We start from the raw sequence: 15,501 nt of genomic DNA, 5'->3' as shown, positions 1-15,501 counted from the left end.
ATTTTCCGCTTGTAAAACGCAAAAAATATATAAACAATAATAGAACAAATGGGCATCTTGTCTAAAACGTCATTGAATCTAAACGCCACTGAATCTAAGAACAAAACAATGGGCCATCATCCTAAAAGGTCCTGGCCATAGTTAGTATGGATGAAGCCATTCAGATAGATATTCTGGCCCTTGGGGTTCCATGGACAACGATTTGGAAACGCCAAAATATTAATACAATGAAACCATTAAAACGTCAGGTAATTATTGAATTTGGTTATCGCCAGAAAATCTTAAACGCCAAAAATGCAGCAGTATTGTGACACCGAATTGGAAAAGCGGAAGATAAAATGACAAAAAATCCCCTACGCCCTAATTATATCGTGCGCCACGTGTTGGGCCAGGATGCGTTCTCACCGTTCTCACACTTTAGGGCGTTTTCTCCTGATCCCGTACCTATATATATATATATATATATATATATATATATATATATATATATATATATATATATATATAGGGTCAGGATTTAGAGAAAACGGTGGAAAGTGTGACAACGGTGAGAACGCTTATGGATCGTCCGATCGAAACAATCTATGGACTAGATTGGCGCGGTGGCGTTTTCGTAAATAACACGAATTCTATTAAGTGGACGCGCTTCATTAAGGGTAAAAGGGTCTTTACACTTCTATGCCAAAACGCCAAACTAATGAATAAAACGCCATTACGGGCCAAAACACATCCCCATATAAACAAAAACATCTCAGACATAAAAACACACCCCCCCCCCCGAACCTAAAACGCCAATTTTCTACTCTATACCATTCATCTTATAAACGCCAAAATCCACAAAACATCAAACACACCTACTAAAAAACGCCATATTTTACTATATACCAATCATCTTAGAAAACGCCAAAACACTCAAACATAAAAGATTCCAAAAAATCGACTTTTCTTTCAGATACAATATTTCCTTGGTAAAACGCCAAAAATGGCAAATATCGTTTCTTGTATATTCAGTATTGTTCTACACGATGTTTCGGAGAATGCATTCTTCCCTGAGGTGATGTGACTCAAATAACATTTTGCTGCATGAGATGGACAAATCATAAACAAAAAGATGCTGGTGTCAGACTAATGTCATTTTTTGTGTTTTATTATTGATGAATATTATAATGACATGAAGAGACGAATGACACTGGTGAGTGGTTTGAAGATACATATTCAAACAAAAAACTCATGTCATTCTGTCTTTCCAAACGGCCACAAAAACACAAGCATGACAAACCAAACCGCCAGTGAACATGTTTCAAAGAAGAAAGAGATTGATGACAGTGAAGATTTGGAAGATGAATTGTTTCTATTTTTATTTTTTTAATTTTCTTTTTCTGTTGTTTATTATGTATTTTTCTGTTTAGAATAAAAAATACATTATATTAATAAAATGCCAAAAAGTCATAATGACTGTGAAACGCCATAATGCAGTAAAACGCCAAAAATTCCCAAACTATAATAAAATTAATTTGGAGAAGTATTATAAAAAGCTAAAAATGGAAAAAAACGCCAAAAACTACTTAAAGCCATTAAAAAACGCCAACCTTGGAAGATGGAACGTGTATGACCCTAAAAACTTATAAAAAGCTGAACAAAAACAGTAAAAATACACACAGTAACTGAAAAGACGGCTACTTTATTAATATCATTTATTATAAATAAAATCTCGCCTAAACTACGCGCCAAAAACATCCTATAAGAGAGACGTCTCTGCACAATCAACTGATCACAAACCAAAAACAACGCCATGTTCCCTAGAAACCATTCACATTAAAACGCCAAAAAAATAGTTAAAAAAGCCACAGATGCGGAACCTCGTTCTTCTATATTGAGTATTATTCTGAATGAAGTTTCACTGAATGGATTCTTCTCTGAGGTGGGTATCTCTATAAGCTTTTGTTGAATGAGATGGACAAATATTCATGAAAAAGAGACTGATGACACTGATATGTCATCATGTCACTTTGTTCTTAATGGATATATTGATGGCATGAAGGGATCAATACATTCGAGCAGGCGTTGATCTTCAACATGTCACCAAACAAGTATATATCAAACCACAATAAAGGATGCCACAAAAAATAAGCATCTTCTAAAGACGGGCGTTATGTAGGAAAATAAGGATCTACATAAGGTATTCAAAAACAGGTTCAAAACGCCAAAGAGGTTAAAGTAGAAGAGGCTGATGACAGGGAAGATTTGGATGAGAAATTAGATTATAATATTTTTTTTTCATTTCTATTGTTTGTTATCTAATTCTCTATTGTTTATTATCTAATTCTATACTAATAAAAAATTGAGTATAAAACGCCAAAAAACTACAAACACCAAAACGCCTGATAGTGTGAAAACTGTGAGAACGGATGCTAGCAAAGCACGATGATGCTATATAAAACACCAAAAAACGCCAAACAAAGAACTACTGGAAAAAGCAACACTAACTGATAGATGAAATTGAACGAAACAGTAATTGCAAAACAGTAAAATGAAGAGACGGTAACATTATTGCCAAACATTTATTATATTAAAAGCCACTACATGGAAAATTGAATTTATTTATCTTTTCAAAACGCCATAATTGCCTGTCACATTATAGGCATGTATCCTACATGGCATAACAAAAACGCCAGAATATTTATTATGATCATGATCTAAAAACAATAAAAACGTCACGTATTTATTAAACGCCAAAAAATGAAAAGGTGATGTGACACGCGTTTAAAAAAAGAAATATGAAAGGACAAAAAAGCCGCTCTGCCCTTCTCTATGTCGCGTGACACGTGTTGGGCCATGATGCGTTCTCACCATTCTCACACTTTTGGGCGTTTTCTCCTAATCCCGTTCCTATATATATATATATATATATATATATATATTTAGAGGATTCTGTAAAAAAGGGTTTTTTATGAGAAGGGTAAGAAAGAATCTACACCATTAGATCTTTGATCTAATGGTTGAGATCAATAGGGACCAAATTGTAAAATGTGTTTTATTATTTTGGAATGATTTGAAAATTGTAGGGGTAATAGAGTCTTTTATATCCACTTGAAAATAGAAAACTGTAAATCAAAAGCCCTACATTTTCTGAGAGTCCAGGATCTGGCGAGTTTGACGGAGTTTTGGTCTGGGGATAACCGGTTCGGTTAATATAAACTGGTTTCTATTGATGATTCAAAGTTACATACTCGTGAAACCGATTGGACAGCATCTCCCCTCAGGGAACCAAAAGCTTGTCCAAATGAGGAACCCCTCATCCCTATATATAGACCATGTCCATTCGTACGAACCTACATGTCCATTCGTACGCATGGACTTATAACAACTAACGAACCTAGGGATGTGGATCCGTACAAATCAACCTTAGTCCATTCGTACGAATGGACTCCATTCCTACAAACCTACTATTACATCACAATACCTTTTGATTCTTAACGAATCTCATACTAATCTATACAATATTCAACACACACTCTATCTAGCCTATTCGCACAGTGGCGGACATACGAACTATGCACCAACAGATTCCCCTTTGGCCGTCACTGTAGAATCGTGTCATTGAAAACCTAGAGCCGTGTTTTGAATATTCTGCAACTTCAATTAGGCATCTTGAAATCTTCAATGATTCCCCCTTGATTGATGATTTGGGTTTGCTTTAACAATGTTATACATAATTTCCCCCTAAAATGAATCTTCAGGTCTTTGTTTGCACAGTTCACGACTCCTCCTCTAATTTGCTAAACTGCAATCTTCACGAATAATCATCAACTTGAAACTAATCAATGAAACTTCTCTGTTTCGGCTTTAACCACATCCGCGCTCGGTTTTGGATTTACCATTTCAGCACCATCGATCGCGCATTCCGCCTGCTTGATCTTTTATTGTTTAAAAACCCAATTGACAATTGATAGAAACTTCGAATACCACACTAGTTAACTTCAAATCTGTGACTACCCACGAAAATCTGAAACCCCGTTTTCCTAGATCACCTTTAAGCACCTTTTGAATGATTGATCCTTGTAAACGGTAATCTCCACAATCAGCAAATCTTCATCGGATAACAAATCATCTGGTAACGCATTCAGATCTCAAAAGCTTTCGTCCACAATCAGATTCACCCTCTCGGATAATCCAGATCTCAGAAGCTTTCATCCACAATCATATTCACATTCCCAGACAATCCGAAATTGGAACCACCCGAATACAGTTGCATCGTCACGAATTTCAAAAATGCTGGAATTTCAATATGAAATTTTTATTCCCCCTCATTTTTGCAAATTCTGACGTCTTATCACTGAATTCCCCCTCAAATTGAGCAATTCAGTCTTCTTTTATCTCTGAAAAACTCGACTATATCAAAAATATGACATTTTTGCCCCAAACGTCGGTTTTTCATCATTGCGAATTTTACGTTACGGCCCATTAATAGTCAGATAACCCAGATAATAAACATTCTACACTAGTATCATGACTACCCCACTAATTTCCACAATCTGTGATCGTATCATCAAATTTGTTCGCTGCCTTGGACGGTGTCCCCGAACAACCCAGCTTGGTCGTTAAAAACTCGAAAAAACTTTCAATCACCAAATTTTTTCTGGAGACTCATCTCGTTATTGCGAAAAAAAATGCCTTTTTTAGGCATTTGCTCATTCTTATGAATGAAGTAGATCCTTGGTCGTTAAAAACTCGAAAAAACTTTCAATCACCAAATTTTTTCTGGAGACTCATCTCGTTATTGCGAAAAAAATGCCTTTTTTAGGCATTTGCTCATTCTTACGAATGAAGTAGATCCGTTCGTATGAATGGGCTGATCTGGAACGAATTGACATTTGAACTGAATGTCCATTCGTACGAATTAAGAATGTTGCTTCGTACGAATCCGCGTTGTCAGTTCGTACGAACCTGGAAAGCCTTGGTTCGTCGAATTTGTGCATTCATACCAGAGAAGCTGATCTTCTCGAGAACATTCCTAATCACATTTTTTGATCCAAAATCTTTATTTTTGCAAATTTCATGATGAAACTTCACAGGATTGTGTGAAAATCAATCACGAACATAATGATGTCTTCAATTTCAAAATCCATCCATGAATTGACCTTCAATTTGATGTTTATTCATTGTTTTACGTAAAAACTCCCTATAAATCCAAAATTTATGAGTGTAGGTGATTCAATCAACTGTTAGATCGATTGAATTGGTACCGTAGCTTTGATACCAATTGAGAGTCTAGGATCTGGCGAGTTTGACGGAGTTTTGGTCCCAAGATAACCGGTTTGGTGATTAGAAATGAATAGAAGTAGAATCGACACCGAACAAGTTAATTTAAACTGGTTTCTATTGATGAATCTAGGGACCATGTCCATTCATACGAACCTACATGTCTATTCGTACGAATGGACCTATAACAACTAACGAATCTAGGGATGTGGATCCGTACGAATCAACCTTAGTCCGTTCGTACGAATGGACTCCATTCGTACGAACCTGCTATTACATCATAATACTGTATGATTCGTAATGGATTTCATACTAATCTATACAATATTAACACACGCTCTATCTTTCCTATTCGCACAGTGGCTGACATACGAAATATGCACCAACAATTTCGAACCATCTTCTTTCTCCAGATCTATAAATATTTCATACTAATCTATACAATATTCAACACACGCTCTATCTATCCTATTCGCACAGTGGCTGACATACGAAATATGCACCAACAATTTCGAATCACCTTCTTTCTCCAGATCTATAAATATTTCGAATCATCTTCTTCTCCAGATCTGTAAATACATCTCGAATAATCTTCATCAATTTACATCTTAATAGTCATCTTCACCTCCTCCGGCATCGTCCAACTCCTCCGGAAATCATCAACATCATCTGAGATCACAGTCTTCATCATTCCTTCATCATCATCATCATAATCATCGATACAGCAGCTTCATCATTCCTTCATCATCATCATTATCATCATCATCGATACAATAGCTTATTCCAGCGACCACCACATCCTTCATCCTCACCGCTCCTCCACGTTAACTGTCTTCATCATCGTTTAATCTGCACATACTCTTCCGACAATCACCTTCATCATTTTCGCAGGTAGTGGCGCCGAAGGGGCAGGGGTTCTGGCAAGGTGGTGTTATATACTATTCGTAGTGTTTTATAGTAATTTGTAGTGTTATATTTTGTTTTGTAGTGTTATATACTTATTTGAGTGTTATGAACTGTTGAATGGTGTTTTGTAGTGTTATATACTTATTACATTGCTGGATGGTGGTTGCAGTGTTATATATAATGTTGTAGTGTTATACAGATTTATAAAAGGTTTATATCGTGTGATATATTCGTAATGTTTTTATAGTGATTTGTAGTGTTATATCTTGTTTTGTAGTGTTACATACTTATTACATTGTTATGAACTGTTGAATGGTGTTTTGTAGTGTTATATACTTATTACATTGCTCAATGGTGGTTGCAGTGTTATATATAATGTTGTAGTGTTATACAGATTTATAAAAGGGTTATTGTTTTGTAGTGTTATATACCTATTACATTGTTATGAACTGTTGAATGGTGTTTTATAGTGCTATATAATTTGCTGAATGGTGGTTGAAGTGTTATATATAATGTTGTAGTGTTATACAGAGTTATTCGTAGTGTTTTATAAAGATCTTTAAAAAAATCGTATTCCTATAAATAAGGGTCGCGGTTATGGAAGGTTTGAATTAATTGAATCAATGATAAAATTACTTGTTTACCCTTTGGAATTAATTTAGATTGAGAACACATGTCATCTCCACAATATTTCTCACACTTCTCACACTTTTAACCTTTTTTACAATAACCTTACCCTATATATATATAGAGAGTCAGGATTTAGAGAAAACGGTGAAAAGTGTGAGAACGGTGAGAACGGTTATGGATCGTCAGATTAAAACAATCTATGGACTAGATGACGTGGTGGTGTTTTCGTAAATAACATCACTTTTATTAATGTGGCGCGCTTCATTAAGGGTAAAAAAGTCTTTTGACTTCTCTACACAAAACGCCATCTAATGAAATAAAACGCCATTGAAATTACCGCCTTAACCTACAAATAGCACACACCATCCTAAATCTAAAAACGTCATTAGATATAAAATGCCAAACTTAATTATAATAAATCCCGCCTAAAAAACCGCTAAAAAACATCCTATATATACAACATCTCAGACCTTCCATTAAAATACACAAAAAACCAAACACCATATTTAATATATACCATTCGTCTTAGAAAAGCCAAAAAAACCCAAACATCAAATATCCTCTAAACCAAAACATTTATTTGAAATTCAGTTTGGTTGTCGGTAAGGTTTCACTCAATGTAATGGACAAAATCCTTAAGTGAGGATATTGCCCATTTCATTGAGTAAAATCTTATCCTCAACTTCCATCCAATTTATAACGCCAAAACATACAAAAACATTATTGAGGTTTGTCCTCAATAAAGTTTAGCTGTATGGGATAGACAACATTGTTAGACATCTTTCTTAACTGAGGATTAACAATGTTGTCCACCATCATACAGCAAAACATTATTGATTATAGCATGATCAAATTTAGAGGTTTAAGGTACTTTTATTTAGTGGCGTTCTTTTTCTCGGTAAAACGCCAAAAAGTTAAAAAAATCAAACATCGTTCGTTGGAAATTCAAGATTGTTGGCTGAAGGGTTAAACTCAATAACACTTTGCTGCATGAGATGGATAAATCTTCAAGAAAAAGAGGTTGATTTCAGACTTTATGCTTCCAAACGGCGACAAAAAAACTACTCCAAAAACAAAAAATCAAAATAAATCATACTAAAGTCGAAACAGCTAGTGAAGATGCTTCAAAAGAAGAAAGATACTGGTGACAGTGAAGATTTGGAAGATCAGTTGTTTATATATATAATTTTTTTAATTTTCTTTTTCAGATGATTGTTATATAATAACAACGCCATATATAATAAAAACGCCGGACAGCCAAATGCTTGTTAAAATGCCATCATGCCATAAAACGCCCCAAAAACTCTCAAACTATACAAAAATTACTTTGGACAAGGATTATAAAAAACCCGAAATAAAAAAAAAATTAAAACCAAACTTGAAAAGGTAACTAGAAACAGTAACTACAAAACAGTAAAACTAAAGAGACGGAAAATTTATTATATTAGAATCTAAAATGCCAAACTTGAAAGATGGGGCGTGTTACATACTTCAGAGATAAAACATATCAGAAACTATAATTACAAACAGTAACTGAAACGATGAATTTTATTATAATAATGCACCGCCTAATATACGTGCCAAAAGACATCCTATAAAATGATACCTCTCAGCAATTTCCATTTCATCAAAACAAAAAAACAAACGCCAATACTACTAAATACCACTCACTGTAAAAACGACAAAAAAATAAAAAAAAAAATCAAAGATAGCTAATATGCTTTCTTGGATATTCAGTATTGTTCTTCGTGAAGTTTCACTGAATGGATTGTTAGGTGAGGGGAGTAACTCAGTAAGATTTTGTTGTATGAGATGGACAAATCTTCAAGAAAAAGATACTGATGACAGTCATATGTCATTTTGTGTTCTTTGTTCTTGAAGAAGGCTTGTATGAGGAGAAGAGATCAATGACACTGAAGAGTGGGATGATTATAAAGATGAAGATCGAGTTGAAGAACAAAGCGAAAAACCCACCCACACGTCATAGATCTATGTCCCCAAACATCCACAAAAAGCCACTTCAACAGACGAGCAGGCAAAATAATCAAACCGATGGGTTTGTTAAGTTTAAATAAAACGCCATATATTTGGTGACAGTTCTTGTAATATTAAAGAAGAGAGAGACTAATGACAGTGAAGATTGTGAAGAGAGATCCAATTAGGATTTTTAATTTATTTTTTTCGCTTCTATTTTTTCCCTTTGGTTGTAATATAATTTTACGATTGTAAAACGCCAAGATACCACAAACGCCAAAATGTATATAAAAAATAATAGAACAATGAGCCATCGTGTCTAAAACGCCTTGAAAAACGCCATTCAAAGAGATATTCTGACCCCTTGGGGTTCCAATGGCATACGATTTGAAAAACTCCATAAACGCCAAAATGCTAATACAATGAAACCATTAAAACGCCATTAATTATTGTATTTGGTTAACGCCAAAAAATCTTAAACCCCAAAATAAATCAATATTGTGAAAAGCGGAAGATAAAATGACAAAAAAGCCCATACGCCCTAATTATATCGCGCACCACGTGTTGGGTCAGAATGCGTTCTCACCGTTCTCACACTTTTGGGCGTTTTCTCCAGAATGCGTTCTCACCGTTCTCACACTTTTGGGCGTTTTCTCCTGATATATATATATATATATATATATATATATATATATATATATATATATCAGGAGAAAACGCCCAAAAGTGTGAGAACGGTGAAAACGCATCCTGGCCCAACATGTGGTGCGCAATATAATTAGGGTGTATGACTTTTTTGTCATTTTATCTTCCGCTTTTCACAATATTGATTTTTTTCGGGGTTTAAGATTTTTTTGGCGTTAACAAAATTCAATAGTTAATTGCGTTTTAATGGTTTCATTGTATTAACATTTTGGCGTTTATGGCGTTTTTCAAATTGTATGCCATTGGAACCCCAAGGGGTCAGAATATCTCTTTGAATGGCGTTTTTCAAGGCGTTTTAGACACGATGGCTCATTGTTCTATTATTTTTTATATATACATTTTGGCGTTTGTGGTATCTTGGCGTTTTACAATCGTAAAATTATATTACAACCAAAGGGAATAAAATAGAAGCGAAAAAAATAAATTAAAAATCTTAATCGGATCTCTCTTCACAATCTTCACTGTCATCAGTCTCTCTCTTCTTTAATACTATAAGAACTGTCACCAAATATATGGCGTTTTATTAGGGCTGGCAATTCTGACACGAACACGATAACACGACACGAACCTACACGAAGTTAACAGGTTTCGTGTTTGACCTTAACAGGTTTCGTGTCTAAAAAGGTCGACACGATAAGACCTGTTTAAATTTCATGTCTAAACAGGTCAAAACCCGTTAACATGTTAAGGCCCGTTAATGATCTGTTAATAATTTTAAATTAAAAAATATATGAAATATATGGGGTGTGGTGGACCCAGACATGTGGAGAGTCAGGCGGTATACCCTAAATTTTGAAATCAATTTTCACAGTTAGTCTTTAGACTACACGGCTTCACGCTCACATAAACCCTAAGTTTCCTTCATCTCCGGCCGCCGCTCAACCCTTCACCTTCACAGTTCACTTCAGTCGCCGCCGCTCAACCCTTCACAGTCACTTCAGTCGCCAGCGCCGCTCACCTTCATCGCCGGCCGCCGCTAATTCGCTGCTCAACTTCATCGCTGATTCGCTGCTCACCTTCATCGCCGGCCGCCGCTCAACCCCTTCACAGTTAAGGTAAATAATCATCATCGTTCTTTAAAACTCTTTTTATATGCTAATCAAACATTTATTGACCTGTTATTACATCTGATATTGACCTGTTATTACATCTGATATATACTGATATTTCATCAGCTGGCTATTATGGCTCAAAGCATGTGCAATCCATTGTTAATGGACCACTTGTATTAGAACCTAGAAGTAAACCAATTACAGAAATGAAAAAGCAAACGATATAAGTTAATAACTAAAAAACAATAAAATCCACTTCATTAAACAACAAATAACTAAATGAACACACTTCATTGTGTAGCTTTTATTTAATCAGAAATGATGGTCACTGATTTTTTTTTATTGGATATAGTAGCTTTTATTTAGATTTGTTTCTAAAATTGTGTTTTGTTTTGGATATGGTTACTGATTCATTCAACATTAAAGTCATGAGTGATTCACAAAATAAAGTGGAGAAAAAGAAGGGCAAAACCCTGGTATGTTGTTGGTTCAACTTTTATAGTTTTTGGTTAAATTTCCTTATAAACTTTTTGTGTAACTTATTTATTTTTTTCTCTATTGTAGGTTTCATTAAACAACAGGTTCCTTGATTGCTAATTTCAAATATGGAATAATAGGTCATTTTCGTGTCTTAACAGGTCGTGTTCGGGTCTTAACACGTCGTGTTTGTGTCTTAAACAGGTCATATGATATGTTGGCAACATTTTCGTGTCTTAACAGGTCATTTCGTGTAACCTGTTTATTAACAGGTTCGTGTTCGTGTTTGGAAAATCTGACACGATAAGATTTCGTGTCGTGTTCGTGTTTACAGGTTTCGTGTTTGTGTCTTATCGTGTTCGTGTCTTAACAGATTGGGTTGACCCGATATGCCAGCCCTACGTTTTATGTAAAACTTAACAAACCCATCGGTTTGATTATTTTTGCCTGCTCGTCTGTTGAAGTGGCTTTTTGTGGATGTTTGGGGACATAGATCTATGACGTGTGGGTGGGTTTTTCGCTTTGTTCTTCAACTTGATCTTCATCTTTATAATCATCTCACTCTTCAGTGTCATTGATCTCTTCTCCTCATCCAAGCCTTCTTCAAGAACAAAGAACACAAAATGACATATGATTGTTATCAGTATCTTTTTCTTGAAGATTTGTCCATCTCATGCAGCAAAATCTTACTGAGTTACTCCCCTCACCTAGCAATCCATTCAGTGAAACTTCACGAAGAACAATACTGGATATCCAAGAAAGCATATTAGCTATCTTTGATTTTTTTATTTTTTTGGCGTTTTTACAGTGAGTGGTATTTAGTAGTATTGGCGTTTGTTTTTTGGTTTGATGAAATAGAAGTTGCTGAGAGGTATCATTTTATAGGATGTCTTTTGGCGCGTAGGTTAAGCGGTGCATTATTATAATAAAGTATTCATCGTTTCAGTTACAGTTTGTAATTATAGTTTTTGATAAGTTTTATCTCTAAAGTCTGTAACACGTCCCGTCTTTCAAGTTTGGCGTTTTAGATTCTAATGTAATAAATTTTCTGTATCTTTAGTTTTATTGTTTTGTAGTTACTGTTTCTAGTTACCTTTTCAAGTTTGGTTTTTATTTTTTTTATTTTGGGTTTTTTATAATCCTTGTCCAAAGTAATTTTAGTATAGTTTGGGAGTTTTTGGGGCGTTTTATGGCTTGATGGCGTTTTAACAAGCATTTGGCTGTTTGCGTTTTTATTATATATATGGCGTTTTTATTATTTAACAATCAACTGAAAAAGAAAACTAATATATATATATATATATATATATATATATATAGAAGGATCCGTTAGGAACCACCCTTTATTGCGAGAACTGCGAGAACCAGTGTGAACACATGGCAAAATTGTAAATATATTGAATTCTAACAAAAACACACGGTGTCATAATTGTAAATATATGGGTCTGTAACATAAACACGTTTGTCCCCTGTTTTAGGGTTTCTTTATCACATTTGTTCCCAATCCACAATCTGCATCATCATCATCTACATTTTGATTGAGGTTCACGGCTGTTCACGGCGGCTTACCGGCGGCACATATGAGTTTACGGTGGTTCTCGCGACATTAGACAGCAGTTTATCCCATAAATTTCATCCCACAAATTTCATTGCTGGGGCATTCAGGATTATTGCTACATATGGCGTCCTTTGATTCATCCCGTGTTGAAATATCTCGTGTTAAACCTACCGCATCCGATGATACTAACCCACCAATATCTGAATATCATCCTCATACATCTGATAATACCTATCTTGGTGGTCCAGCTGCTGCCAAACCCGTATATGCTATCAATCCAATTGAAAGTTGCAAAATTGTGTACACAACAGTTGATAGTCGACATTCCCTTCATGGATTTGAAATACCTACTCTTGATTACCAGCTAATGTTACGGTTTCATCTGGGAATGCATATGGGAATGTCAATATATCTGACCAATCGTTGTCGATTGACACTACTTCGACTGGTACAACACCCACAAATACAGAACAACCTCAATTGCAGTTCATTCGGTTTGAGACTTAAGGTATCCCATGTCCATTTTGTGTAATTTGTATATTATTCAATGTTATACATGTTTAAAATATGTTCACATTCATATTATGATGTCACTAATTATTAATCAACAATATATGCACATGTGCATTGTGTTAACTGAACCATCTTATAAATTATGATACATTATAAATATATGCACATGTGCATGATGACGATTATTAATTTGTTATATTGTATATTAAATTACATTGCACATGTAATTTGTTAAATTTTCTTATTAAACTCACAGGAACGGTTATGGCTGCTATACATTCTACACCCAATGGCACCCCATATTGGATACTTGAAGTTGATGTTGAATACAGACTTGAAGTTGCAGTCCATTCGACTTGTGACTAAAGGTATTATGTTGACTGTAATTGATGTATATACTTTGTAAATGATATTATATTAAATGATATGCACATGTGCATTATATTTACTGTAAATGATGTTGTATTAAATTGTATGCACATGTGCATTATGTTGATTGTAAATGATATTGTATCAAATTATATGCAAATGTGCATTATGTTGAAAATTAGACTATGTCGTTGATGTATGGATTCTGAACAAGTGCCTTATGGATGACTATCAAATTATGTACAGGATGGCAGCAAACAAAGGGGCTTGGGTGGCGGACAACTACAAAAAAATAGGGGAGGCAACTGTGTGGGATTGGCAATGGAAGAACAATCTGACAACCGGGGAGGCATTGGTGGAGTTTATGTAGCTTTTGGTGTTGCTGAGAGACACCGGAATGAAGACGGATCAATATGGGTGGGGTTGGCACTCGGAAAAATAAGTCGACTTTCAATGTTAAAACCGTTAGAGAGTATTTGTGTGTCACAAGCGGGACCCGTCGAGTGGCTTTGTAATGATCTGGAATGGCTGGGCTACACCTAAAGCCAATATGTTAGCATGGAAAGGCGTCGAAGGTAGGTTACCGACAAAGACGGATCTGGAAAAAAGGGGAATTCAGATCAGCAACACATTGTGCCCGAGTTGTGGATACGAGCAAGAAACTATTGAACACATCCTCATTACGTGTTTGATGTCAAAAACGCTACGGTGGATGGTGTGGATGGTCGGATCATGGCTGGGAGTAAAAGATTTACATTATTGCTCAACAGTGGCATATATTCTCTCTTTTTCCTAAGAAGAAGAAAAAGGTAGTCAACTACATAGTGATTACTACATTATGGATCATATGGTCGAGCAAAAATGAGAAGGTATTCAAAGTCGTGCAGTTTTCAAATGATATAAGACTGGAACAAGTCAATGAGTGTACTCTGTTGTGGATGAAAGTCATAGCCAAAATGGAGAATTTAGTGACTGAAGAGTGGTACACCAGTGGTGTGAATGTAATAGAAAATTAGGAGTTTATATGTTTATTTTAAGCGTACTTCTCTAGTTCTTGGCTAGATTTCTGGTTTGAATATATGACATCTTATTTTGTTCAAAAAAATGTCGTTATATATAAAATGATAATGCTCGTGTGCATTATGTTGACAATTACATTATGCACACATGCATTATATTGACAATTACATTATGTATACATTTAATGACAATATGTTATTGGTTTCCTGATCCCCCTGATGATGAACCTAATTCTTGTTCCGATGATGTTGATTCCAACAGACGATGTGGATTCCAATGACACTACTGAAGATGCTGATGATGATCCAGAAGACCACACACACACACACACGTGTGTGTGTGTGTGTGTGTGTGTATGTATATATATGAACGTGAGCACTCCCTTAGACATTCATCCAGGTGTCGTAAATCAACCGACGATCCTCTATTAGCCTATATATGATGTCAAACAATTTCTAATCATTAATCGTCTTGTTTATGATTTTTTGTTTACAGACATTTTTTTGTACTATTTGTTTTCATATTCATAGACTATGATTACATTGTTACTGTTTCGAACAATGCACATGTAATCATATGTAATTCCATTATTGACTACCTAACATATATTACCAACATGGTTACTGTTTCGAACAATGCACATGTGCATTCATGTTTACTATACCAACTTTTGTGTTATAACAAGTAAATATAACACCCTCGTCATAAGAATCACATAATCCGATCAACAATCATTATTGCACATATGCATCACCAACATATACTATACCAAACAACATATTACATCCTAAATTAACAAATATAACCATCTGTAATGCATTATACAATTCCAATATGTGTACTATTTCAAACTATGCACATGTGCAGTACCAACATTCCCTCTACCAAACAACATAATACACCATATATTAACAAACATGATCATTCGCCTCTGATACTGGCAATTTTGTTGCTATCTTCATTCTCATGTTCTTAACTTGCAAGTCTTGAATTTATTTATCTTTGCTGAATATGCAATCAAACTTCTCACCACTC

At 35.0% G+C, this 15,501-nt stretch overlaps 1 protein-coding gene and 1 long non-coding RNA gene across 2 annotated transcripts; both read left to right on the top strand.

Annotated features, from left to right (window-relative positions):
• The first annotated feature begins 10,293 nt into the window (after nt 1-10,293).
• Nucleotides 10,294-11,452, top strand: LOC110934552. Its single transcript, XR_002588430.2, has 3 exons — nt 10,294-10,532; nt 10,956-11,005; nt 11,094-11,452. It is a non-coding gene; the product is annotated as an uncharacterized LOC110934552 (long non-coding RNA).
• Nucleotides 11,453-12,352: 900 nt separating this feature from the next.
• On the top strand, nt 12,353-14,517 carry LOC110936168. Its single transcript, XM_022178510.2, has 3 exons — nt 12,353-13,072; nt 13,334-13,445; nt 13,693-14,517. Exons 1-3 carry the CDS (start codon nt 12,686-12,688, stop codon nt 13,740-13,742), a joined length of 549 nt encoding a protein of 182 aa, XP_022034202.1. The 5' UTR covers nt 12,353-12,685; the 3' UTR covers nt 13,743-14,517.
• Nucleotides 14,518-15,501: the final 984 nt, after the last annotated feature.

This window comes from Helianthus annuus, chromosome 4, assembly GCF_002127325.2.
Source record: "Helianthus annuus cultivar XRQ/B chromosome 4, HanXRQr2.0-SUNRISE, whole genome shotgun sequence".
Taxonomy (NCBI): domain Eukaryota; kingdom Viridiplantae; phylum Streptophyta; class Magnoliopsida; order Asterales; family Asteraceae; genus Helianthus; species Helianthus annuus.
Note: the sequence above shows the minus strand (reverse complement) of the source record. Positions and strands in the feature narration are given on the sequence as shown.